Raw genomic sequence first — 12,227 nt, forward strand, 5'->3', positions numbered from 1 at the left:
TGTATAGTGATATTTCACTGTGGTTTTACTTTACACTTACCTTATAGTTAACAATGTTAAACATCTTTTTCGTGTGCTTATTTACAGTCAATAAAAAGTCTCTTCATTCCTTTTGCCCATTTTCTAATTGGATTGTATGCTTTTTTACTGTTGAGTTTGAGAGTTCTTTTTTATATTCTAGGTACTACACCTTTGTTAGACATGTAGTTTGCAAATATTCCTCCTCCTCTATGGCTTGCTTGTCTTTTCATTCTCTTAACAAAGTCTTTCACAGTGCAAACGTTTTTAATTTTGATGAAGTCCAATTTATCAGTTTTTCCTTTTATTGATCCTGCTTTTGGTGTCAAGTTTAAGAACTCTTTGCCTAACCCTAGATTTAGAAGATTTTCTCCTATGTTTTAAAAAAATTTTATAGTTTTACATTTTATAGAATCATTTTGAGTTAATGCGAGAATTAGGTCAAGGGTTTATGGTTTTGGTTTTTTTTTTTGGAGGTTTTTTTTTTGCCTATGGGTGTCCTGTTGCTCTAGCACCACTTGCTGAAAAGGCTGTTTTTGCTCCACTGAATTGCTTTTGAACCTCTGTCAAAAATCAGTTGTGCATACTTGTGGAGTGTACATATTTGTGGAGGTCTATTTCTGGGTTCTGTCTTCTGTTCCATAGATTTATGTGTCTACCTCTCTGCCAGTACCATGCAGTCTTGGTTAATGTAGCTATATAATAAGTCTTGAAATTGAGTAGATAAATTCTTCCCACTTTGTTCTTTTTAAAAATAGTTTCAGCTATTCTAGTTTTGTTGCTTTTCCATATAAATTTTAGAAAAATATTGGCTACCTCCCAAAAATCTTGCTGGGATTTTGATAGGAATTGTGTTAAACCTGTACACCAATTTGGGAGAATTGACATCTTTATTATGTTGAATTTCCCAATCTACGAGCATAGTAGGTTTTTCTAATTAATTATATCTCCTTTGATTTCTTTCATTAACATTGTGTTTTCAGCATATGAGTCCTGTAATTTTGTTAGTATTTCGTTTTTGAGTGATTGTAAATGATATTGTATTTGTAATTTCAGTGTTCATGTCTTGAATTTTGTCAAATGTTTTTCTGCATTGATATGATCATGTGATATTTTTCTTCTTTAACCTGTTAATATGATGGATTACACTGATTTTGAGTATTGAACTAGCCTTGCATCCCTGAAGTAAATCTCATTTTAGCATGGTGTATAATTCTTCCTTTAATATATTACAATATTTTATTTGCTAATATTCTGTTAAGGATTTTTTTTTGAAGCCTCCCAGGGCCACTCCTTGCCGCCCACAGCCGGGCTTCCATCCTCCATACATGCAGAGACTGGGAAAACAGTTCCTTTTCTAAAAATTAATTAATTAATTTTTTATTGGGGTATAGTTGTTTTACAATATTGTGTTAGTTTCTACTGTACAGTGAGGTGGAGTTCCCTGTGCTATACAGCAGGTTCTCATTAGTTATTTATTTTATACATATTAGTGTATACATGTCAATCCCATCTCCCAATTTATCCCACCCCACCTTTCTGCCCTTGGCGTCCATACGTTTGTTCTCTACATCTGTGTCTGTTTCTGCCTTGCAAACCGATTCATCTGCACCATTTTTCTAGATTCCACATATATGCGTTAATATACAATATTTGTTTTTCTCTTTCTGACTTACTTCACTCTGTGTGACAGTCTAGATCCATCCACGTTTCTACAAAGGACCCAATTTCATTCCTTCTTATGGCTGAGTTAATATTCCATTGAATATATGTACCACATCTTCTTTATCCATTTGTCTGTTGATGGACATTTAGGTTGCTTCCATGACCTGGCTATTATAAATAGTGCTGCAGTGAACATTGGAGTGCATGTGTCTTTTTGAATTATGGTTTTCTCTGGGTATATGCCTGGTAGTGGGATTGCTGGGTCATATGCTAAGTCGATTTTTAGTTTTTTGAGGAACTTCCATACTGTTCTCCATAGTGGCTGTATGAATTTACATTCCCACCAACAGTGCAGGAGGGTTCCCTTTTCTCCACATCCTCTCCAGCATTTGTTGTTTGTAGATTTTCTGATGATGCCTATTCTAACTGGTGTGAGGTGATACCTCATTGTAGTTTTGATTTGCATTTGTCTAATAATTAGTGATGTTGAGCATCTTTTCATGTGCCTCTTGGCCATCTGTATGTCTTCTTTAGAGAAATGTCTATTTAGGTCTTCTGCCCATTTTTTTAAACATCTTTATTGGAGTATAATTGCTTTACAATGGTGTGTTAGTTTCTGCTGTATAACAAAGTGAATCAGCTATCCATATCCATATCCATATATCCCCATATCTCCTCCTTCTTGCGTCTCCCTCCCACCCTCCCTATCCCACCCCTCTAGGTGGTCACAAAGCACAGAGCTGATCTCCCTGTGCTGTGCAGCTGCTTCCCACTAGCTATGATTTTACATTTGGTAGTGTATATATGTCCATGCCACTCTCTCACTTTGTCTCAGCTTCCCCTTCCCCCTCCCCGTGTCCTCAAGTCCATTCTCTACATCTGCGTTTTTATTCCTGTCCTGCCCCTAGGTTCTTCATAACCATTTTTTTTTCTTTAGATTCCATATATATGTGTTAGCATATGGTATTTGTCTTTCTCTTTCTGGCTTACTTCACTCTGTATGACAGACTCTAGGTCCATCCACCTCACTACAAATAACTCAATTTCTTTTTATGGCTGAGTAATATTCCATTGTATATATCCGCCACATCTTCTTTATCCACTCATCTGTTGATGGACACTTAGGTTGTTTCCATCTCTGGGCTATTGTAAATAGAGCTGCAGTGAACATTGTGGTACATGACTCTTTTTGAATTATGGTTTTCTCAGGGTATTTGCCAAGTAGTGGAATTGCAATTGCTGGGTCGTATGGTAGTTCTATTTTTAGTTTTTTAAGGAACCTCCATACTGTTCTCCATAGTGGCTGTATCAGTTTACATTCCCACTAACAATGCAAGAGGGTTCCCTTTTCTCCCCACCCTCTCCAGCATTTATTATTTGTGGATTTTTTGATGATGGCCATTCTGACTGGTGTGAAGTGATACCTCATTGTAGTTTTATTTATTTATTTATTTATTTATTTATTTTATTTATTTATTTTTTCGGTACGCGGGCCTCTCTCTGTTGTGGCCTCTCCCGCTGCGGAGCACAGGCTCCGGGCACGCAAGCTCAGCGGCCATGGCTCACGGGCCCAGCCGCTCCGCGGCATGTGGGATCTTCCCAAACCGGGGCACGAACCCGTGTTCCCTGCATCGGCAGGCGGACTCTCAACCACTGCGCCACCAGGGAAGCCCCTCATTGTAGTTTTGATTGGCATTTCTCTAATGATTAGTGATGTTGAGCATTCTTTCATATGTTTGTTGGGCAATCTGTATATCTTCTTTGGAGAAATGTCTATTTAGGTCTTCTGCCCATTTTTTGATTGGGTTTTTTTTCTTGATATTGAACATTTATTTATTTATTTATTTATTTTTGGCCACGTGGCTTGTGGGATCTTAGTTCCCTGACTGTGAATTGAACCTGCGCCCCCTGCAGTGGAAGCGTGAAGTTCTAACCACTGGACTGCCAGGGGAGTCCCTGTTAAGAATTTTTGCATATATATTCATGAGGGATATTGTGTGTGTGTGTGTGTGTGTGTGTTGTGTGTGTATATACATATGTGTATATATATATATATTTTTTTACTATGTACATATATATATATTTTTTACAATCTTTCCAGGTTTTGTTATCAGTGTAATAATAGCTTCATAAGTGATTTAGGAAGTGTTCTCTTCTGTTTTCAGGAAGACGTTGTGGAGCATGGTGTTAACTCTTCGTTAAATGTTTGGTAGAATTCTTCAGTGAAACTATCTGGGCCTTGAGATTTTTTTCAGGAGTTTTAAAATATGAATTCAATTTCCTTAATAATTGTAGGATTATTCAAATGGTGTATTTCGTAGTGGGTGAGTTGTGGCAGTTTGTGTTTTTTGAGGATTTGGTCCATTTTGTCTATGTTTTCAGTTTTATGTGTGTAGAATTATTCACAGCATTCTCTTATTATCCTTTCGATGTCTGCAGGGGCTATAGTGATATCTCCTGTTTCAATCCTGATGTTGGTAATTTGTGTCTTCTCTCATTTTCACTTTGTCAGTCTTGCTAAAAGTTAGTCAATTTTATTGATCCTTTAATAGAACCGGGTGTTTGTTTCATTTATTTTTTCTGTTTTTATTTCATTAATTTCTGCTCTTTATTATCTCCTTCCTCTGCTTGCATTGTGACTAATTTCTTCTTCTGGTTCTCGAGGTGGAAAGTTAAATTAATGATTTGAGATTTTTTCCTCTTTCCTTTCATAAATGTATGCATTTATTGTTATAAATTTCTCTCTGCAATGCTTCAGCTGTGTTCCAGAAAGTTTTATAATTTTGTGTTTCATTTTCACCCAATTCAGTGTATTTTAAATACACTCTATTCAGTATATTTTAAAATATTTTCCTCTTTGACCCATTTATTATGTAGAAGTATGTTATTTCATTTCCAAGAATTTGGGGAGCTTTCTGTTATCTTTTTATTATTGATTTCTAGTTTGATTCCACTGTGGTCAGAGAAAACTCTCTGTATGATTTGTTGAGGACTTTTTTATGGCCCAGGATGTGGTTTTTCATGGTATATATTCTTTGGGAACTTGAGAAGACCGTGTATTCTACTGTTGTTGGATGGAGTATTCTATAAATGTTAATTAGGTATTATTGGTTGATGGTGTTGTTGAGTTCTCTATCCTTGATTTTCTGTCTAGTTCCATCCGTTGTTGAGAGTGGGGTGTGGAAGTCTCCACCTACCTGTGTATTTGTCTAGACAACTTCTCCTTTTAGTACTGTCAGGTTTTTTTTGTTTTTGTTTTTTGCAGTTGTATTTGGTGTATACACATTTAGAATTGCTATGTCTTCTTGGTGGACTTCCTCTTTTATCATTATATAATGTCCTTGTCTGTCTCTGGTGATTTTCTTTACAATGAGGTCCACTTTATCTGACATTAATATGGTCACAGCTGCTTTCTTTTGATTTGTATTTCTGTGATATTATCATTTTCTGTCCTTTACTTTCAACCTGCTGACGCTGTTGGTATTTGAAATTAGTTTCTTATGGCTGCATTTAGTTGAGTAATATTCTTTAATCCATTCTGCCAGTCCCTGTCTTTTAATTGATGTAGTTAGATTTTTAACTTTAATGTAACTGTTGCTATTTAGGGTCTTAAATCTGCCATTCAGTTTTTTGTTTTCTGCTTCTTTTTTTTCCATGAAATATTTTGTCTTCACTTCTATGAGGTATTAGTGATCATATTTTTTAACTAATTGCAAAGTTAGTGAATAAAAAATTCGGTGAATGAAATTCACTGAATTCATATTAAATATTCCTGACATCAGTTCATGCAGTGAGCTCTCCATTCATCCATCCTTTTAAGAGACATTTACTAAACCTCTACTTTGGGCCAGGCATTGTCATATGAAACATTACTTTTTCAGATATTTCTCTTCTCTTTTAGTTCTTTAGTAGTGTATTTGTTTCCTGTGGTGCTGCAGTAAATTACCACAAACTGGATGGCTTAAAACGACAGAAATGTATTCTCTCACAGTTCTGGAAGTCAAAAGTCTGAAATCAGTATCAACTGAGTCGAAATCAAGGTGTCAGCAGGGCTCTAGGGGAGAATCTGTCTCTTCCAGCTTCTGGCGGTTGTCAGCATTCTCTGGCTGTAGCAGCATCACTCCAGTCTCTGCTTTGTGGTCAGATTGCCTCCTGTTCTGTCTTTTCCCCTGAATGTCTCTTTTAAGGACACTTGTTATTGGGTTTATAGCCTACTGGGATAATCCATGATGATCTCTTTATCTCAAGATCCTTTTTATAAAAAATTTATTATTTTTTTATAAAGCAGGTTCTTATTAGTCATCCATTTTATACACATTAGCGTACACATGTCAATCCCAATCTCCCAATTCATCACACCACCACCCCACCCCCTGCCGCGTTCCCCCCTTGGTGTCCATACGTTTGTTTTCTACATCTGTGTCTCTATTTCTGCCTTGCAAACTGGTTCATCTGTACCATTTTTCTAGGTTCCACATATATGCGTTAATATACGATATTTGTTTTTCTCTTTCTGACTTCCTTCACTCTGTATGACAGTCTCTAGGTACATCTACATCTCTACAAATGACCCAATTTCGTTCCTTTTTATGGCTGAGTAATATTCCATTGTATATATGTGCCACATCTTCTTTATTCATTCATCTGTCGATAGGCATTTAGGTTGCTTCCATGGCCTGGCTATTGTAAATAGTGCTGCAGCGAACATTGGGGTGCATGTGTCTTTTTGAATTGTGGTTTTCTCAGGGCATATGCCCAGTATCAATTTACATTCCCACCAACAGTGCAAGAGGGTTCCCTTTTCTCCACACCCTCTCCAGCATTTACTGTTTGTAGATTTTCTGATGATGTCCATTCTAACAGTGTGCGGTGATACCTCATTCTAGTTTTGACTTACATTTCTCTTTAAGATCCTTTTTCATATTAAGATAACATTCACAGTTCCCAGGATTAGGGTGTAGCCATATTTTTTTGGGGTGGCTACCATTCAATCCGCTACAAGTAGTATCTTATATGCAGTTTTAATTTCCGTCTTTTGATCTTCTCCTCACCTTGGCATGGGTCTCCTGTTTCCCTCCCTTCTCTTTTCCTTCTTGATTTTGTCTTTTAAAGTATTCACTTAGAGAGTGATGAGAATAGTGGAATGATTGTGCTGACCTGTATTTCACAGCCTACCATACTGCAGCAGGGAAAAAGCCTTTTTTTCACAGCAGGGTAGCTTCATTTAATCAGAATATGCTGCTTATTAACAGAACTTATAAAACTCTGAAGCAGATAAATATATTACTTTAAAGATTCTTTAAAAAACCATGTTAAGGTCTTATATACATATAATAAATAATTCCATTTGAAGAGTGAAGTAAAAATAATTTTAGTTAAGATAAATAAATATTACGGCATCAGTAATTAACATTTAAATTGGTGTCAGTTAAGGATAGGTGGAATTTCCCTCTGAGGTGGTGCCACATTTACTAGCATCTTTTATATATATATATTTCAAGTACGTGCACAACTTATGTTGGTTAGCTTATGTTTTAAAAACAAATAATTTTTTTGCATGGAAGTGGTTTTTTGGAAGAATCGGAACACTTTTTTTGAGGTATTTAGGCCACTAGAGTATCACAGATTATTTTGGTAAAGCCTTAGTGACCTAATGAATGTTCTGTCAAAAAGCTACCATATAAATATACCCTACTGACTTTTAAGAATATAGAATATATCGTTAGGTTTCTGGCGACTCAATCTAGTGCAATAGGTAGTTTCATTGTCCTAGAAGAAAGTTGTATGATTCTGCTGTAGTTGATTTTGTTGCTGTCCCTGCTGTTGTTATGATTATTAATATTTTACTATAATGAAATTTATCATTTATATTTTTATAAAGTATAGCAAACTGGCAGGTCACAGGAAAAAATAAGGTAGAATTTTAAAGTAACTAATAATGGTCTCAAAATTTTTAGACTTCATCAAGATGTGTGTGTAGATAGAGAATCTTGTTTTAGCATAAGCATAATTAATATCTTCATGCATTTGTTATAAGATTGACTTAAAGCCAGGAATTTCAGTTCTGGCTTTATTTGTATATCTAGATGATGTGTTTAAAGTTTAAAACTGTCAGAAGTCTGAGTATTCGTTATTAAAAAGCAGTTTTCAAGTTAATCCCTGCTTTTTATAATGTAAATTATAATTACAAATTTAGAGTTACAAATTTTAAATTTGTGTTTTCTTTGTAAGTGCTGGTCAAGATATCCAAGGAACAAGCGTGATTGCGAATCTTCCATTTCTGATGCGGCAGAACCCTGCTGAGACACTTCGGAGAATCTTGCCAAAAGTCAGAGTAAGTTGCTGTGAAATAAGATTTGAATTCACCATTTTTTCCCAGTAGTACGTTGTCATTGTCAGGAGAAATTTTCAGAGCTTTTGATGGCTGATCTTTTGCACCTAATCCTTGAGTGGAGGAAGTATTATGATAAACATTTTGAATTATGTTGAAAATATTTAAGGAATTAGCTGATGGAAATGGAGAAATCTAGATCTTAAACTGTAAAGATTTCGTTAATCATTTTCTCAGTAGAGACATTATAATGTTTTCAGTAGCTCAAAAAAAATCTTAGTCTTATAAAATCATAGCTATCTTATTTGGTATTCTGTTGACTTAAATATATATTAAGAGTATTTCTAGAACATTTATAATATAGTTTAACTGATAGTCCTAATAATCACCGTGATGCCTGCTAAAGATTGAATTGTGGCCATTGCAGTTTTAGTTTTATATTTAATTGCTTCCTAAATTCCTTCAGAATTAGTTTTCCTGCCGTAAACAAAATATTTGATCTACTAGAACTTTCTTTTCTCTGACTATTTAATATTTATTCATTATTAATATATAATATTAAATATTTAATACATCTATTTATTATTTATTTGTACCATATGCAAAGTGCTGTTCTTTATTAGAACTTGAATGAACAGAACAGATGATGTCTTTGTGTCTTCAGGGAGCTTACAATACTAATGGGGTCAGGGAGGTTACCTACTAACGGGGATTCTGTTTGCTAATAGTGAGTTTTGTAGACTTTGCTTTGGCTTTCTGTTTGGTTTAACTATTTTATAATTTTTAAATTAATTTATATGTGTTTAAAATACTGTAATTATTAGTGTGTCCTTGGGTTTTATTTTTAGGCATATGTGGCATGTTTCCAGTGATGTAGATCAGGGATATACCATGTTATTTTTATAAGATGTCCACATTTCTATGCAGGCAATATGGATTTTTTTTTTTTTTTTTTTTTTACTGATTACAGTGGTGAATTGAGATGTTTATTTTAGTATCACGTGTGATTCAAAAGTGAATGAAGCTTTTTCATGTCTGTTTTTCCCAAATCATTCCATAATTTCAATGGAATTAAGTCTAGACAGTCTAGGTTTAATTTCACATTCAACTGACCTAAGCTTGTTAGCATGTCACCTGGGAGTACCAGTTAAACAGTAGTAGAAGGGAACAGGTGGTTAGGTCCTCTTAACTAAGGAGTTATTGTACATAAGCAAATTAAATTTAAAGCTAAAAATATTGAGCACGGTGTACACTCTATGCTGAGCAGGCTAAATCCAGACCACAGGCTGCATACTGCAAGTTAAAAGTTTCATAAAGCAAGAGTAAAAGATGAAGGATAGACAGTAGTGAGCTTTAGGTGGTCCCTAAATTATTTTGAAAAAAATCCTTTGCTAATGAGTTCACAATAAAGTTAACTAAATAATAACTCCTGAGAAATCTTGATTTCATGGGAATGTATAAAGGATATTATATACTCATGTATAGAGCATATTTATACAAAGAATCAAATGTCTCTGCAGAAACTATAGAACTGAGTTGGAACGGGTAAGATTTTATTAAGCTTTTAAAGTTATTAAGTTTAATTCATAATACAAAAGATTAACTGAAGAAAGGGATGTAAAGAAAATGTATACTAATGAATATATACTAAGAAAATCCTAGTAGCAGCCATTTATTTAGGACTCTCATTTATTTTGCCCTGTACTAAAAAAGGTAGAAAACAGCTCCAGATTAGATTCTATATCAGGAAGACATAAAGACTATGGAAAACAATTAAAGAACAAGCATAGGAGAGTATTTAATTGTGTGATTCTGATTTATGTAAAAATGCTGAAGAATTAAGCAAATGGGAAAGACTTCTTTATGGGGGCAATAATAATGACTTTTATAGAGGGTTTAATATAAAATGTAGGCAGCTAAACATTTAAGCAACCCCGCATCAAATTCTAAAACCTATGAGCAAATCATTTAAAATCATAGTATTCAGATACCATTAAGACTTGTTGGTACTCACAGCACCTTCTTTAATTCTGCCTTGCTTCTGAGAGTGGTTACTTCCAACTGATAAAAGTATGACAAAAATTGCACATAGCCACTTTATTCACTCTTGTGATGGCCATAATTTCTTAGCTAATTTTATAAAAAAAGCAATCTTGTGTCTCAAAATGAGCATTTAGTAATAACGGCCTTCTCATTCATTCACTCATTCATAAAAATTTACTGAGTACCTCCCGTGTGCCAGGCACTGTTCTAAGCACTGAGAAAACAGAGGTGAACAAAACAGAGAACTCACCCCCAAGGACGTTTCCAGAGGGGGAAACATCCATTAAACAAGTGAGTGAGTGTAAAGAACAGGATAAAGTGAGGGGGGCATTGGGGGAGTTGGGAGAGTGGGAGGATACTGACTATGCTTTGGGAGGTCAAGGACACATCTTTGAGGAGCTGAAAACTGAAGGGATAGGAGGAAACAGCCATTTGAATAGTCAGGAATGAGTGGTCCAGGCAGAGAGAGCAGGAAGAGTTTGGTGGAACTGCGAGAGGTAAGCGTGGTTGGAGTCCAGTGGGTGGGGGTGGGTTGTGAATCGAAGAGAGGACAGTGATGGAGCATATGCAAGTGTTGCTCTTTCTTAGGGCAGTGGAGAGCCACTGAAGACTTTAAGCAGGGCGGTGACTTATCCCACGGACATGCTACAATGATCATTTGCTAATTCTGTGGAGGGTGGATTGGAGCAGGAGTTGGGAAGCTGCAGCACGAGGGCAGCTCATTAGGACAATAGAGTGGTGGATACATCCAAGATGCATTTATTGGGAGAGAATGAACTACATAATGGATCAGATGTGGAAAGCGAGGGATGACTTCCAGATTATTTCTGGCTTGAGCTTCCATATGGTTCTGCTGGTTTTGAGTGTCTCGGTTGATAATTTATTAAATCGATGGGGAAAAATAGTTTGAATGCGCTCCAGTGCTAATCTTCAGTGAATGACTTATTTTTAGAGGATTTAAAGACATGAATAATTATTTTATGTAAGAAGTTAATCATTGCCCAGATTCTTTTCACATTTCTAACAGTAGTATAAGCAGCTTTTAGAACTCCTACTGTACCTTACCTTTACCTTAAAGAACATCAGATAAAGTGATGAAGATATTTCTGGGCTTTCACCAAACAATTCACCAAACAAATTCACCAAACAAAATGTTTTTGATTCTGTTTTTGTGTTTTTTTTTCATTTGCATTTTATCTTTACAATAATGAATTAACTGAAAAATGGTTTAAAAAAATAGGTTGCTATTTTCACTGTTTTAGAGATGAAGGAATTTAAGGTTAAAAATAAAGTGGCAGAAAGAGAGGCAGGATTAGAACTGAGCTAACCCACAGTATTTCTTAAGTGTACTTTCTCAGTTATATCCAAAGTGGATGATGAAGGATAGCGCAGTTAGATCACTCATCTCAATACATATGTACCATTGTACTACATGATCAGAAGTTGGTTGAATCTATGGTTACGGAACCTGGGGTACGAGGGAGGGCCAACTGTAAAGTTATATGTGGATTTCCCACTGCATTTCCCCTAAACTGCATTGTTCAAGGAACAACTGTAGTAGTTATATCTATTTTATATTATTTAATCCTAGGGTATCTTTTGAAAAAGAAAACAGGTTTTTTCTGTGGTCTTTATTGATTAAGTTTGAATTCTGTCCACAATATATTAAGTTGAATTAATATTGGATGTTAGATTTGACTTGAACTTCTGGTTGTCTAGAAATGAAATAATTTGTTTTGTCAAGATAAATTTCTAAAACACTGTGGTCCTTTATAAAATGTAAAATAGTAATGATATAATTAATCATGTAATATCAGTGACTCCTTTATAAATGAAGTGCAAAAAAAAAGTGTCTACCTGTTGAGTTATTGAACCCTGCTATTGTTTTTTCACTTATTTTGGGAACCAAAATAAGGCGTAAAATTGTCTATTAAAACATGTGCAACGTCAGGAAGAGATAAAAATAACTGTAGGTCATTTATTGAGGTCTTACGACGTGTCAGGCACTGTACTCTGTCAAACATTTTACACATTTTTATCTCTTTGAATGCTCATGGCAGTTCTGTAAGGGTCACTTGATTGAGGAAGAAGCGACTTAGGTGAGTAACTTGCCCAAAGTCAAGGTGCTAGCAAGTGGTATAATTAGGTTTGAATAGGGAGTCTGACTCCT

At 35.2% G+C, this 12,227-nt stretch overlaps 1 protein-coding gene across 2 annotated transcripts in view; it reads left to right on the forward strand.

Annotated features, from left to right (window-relative positions):
• The window catches only part of PPP4R4 (protein phosphatase 4 regulatory subunit 4), a gene marked incomplete at its 5' end in the record, with an annotated part of 122,809 nt that overhangs the window by 34,939 nt on the left and 75,643 nt on the right, over positions 1 to 12,227 (forward strand). For both annotated transcript variants that reach the window (XM_081230039.1, XM_081230040.1), the window contains one exon: positions 7,915 to 8,017. In XM_081230039.1, the coding sequence (XP_081086165.1) occupies positions 7,915 to 8,017 (103 nt within the window). The remainder of the gene's footprint in view (positions 1 to 7,914; positions 8,018 to 12,227) is intronic.

Source organism: Mesoplodon bidens, assembly GCF_964165515.1.
Source record: "Mesoplodon bidens genome assembly, chromosome: 3".
NCBI classification, from domain to species: Eukaryota; Metazoa; Chordata; class Mammalia; order Artiodactyla; family Ziphiidae; genus Mesoplodon; species Mesoplodon bidens.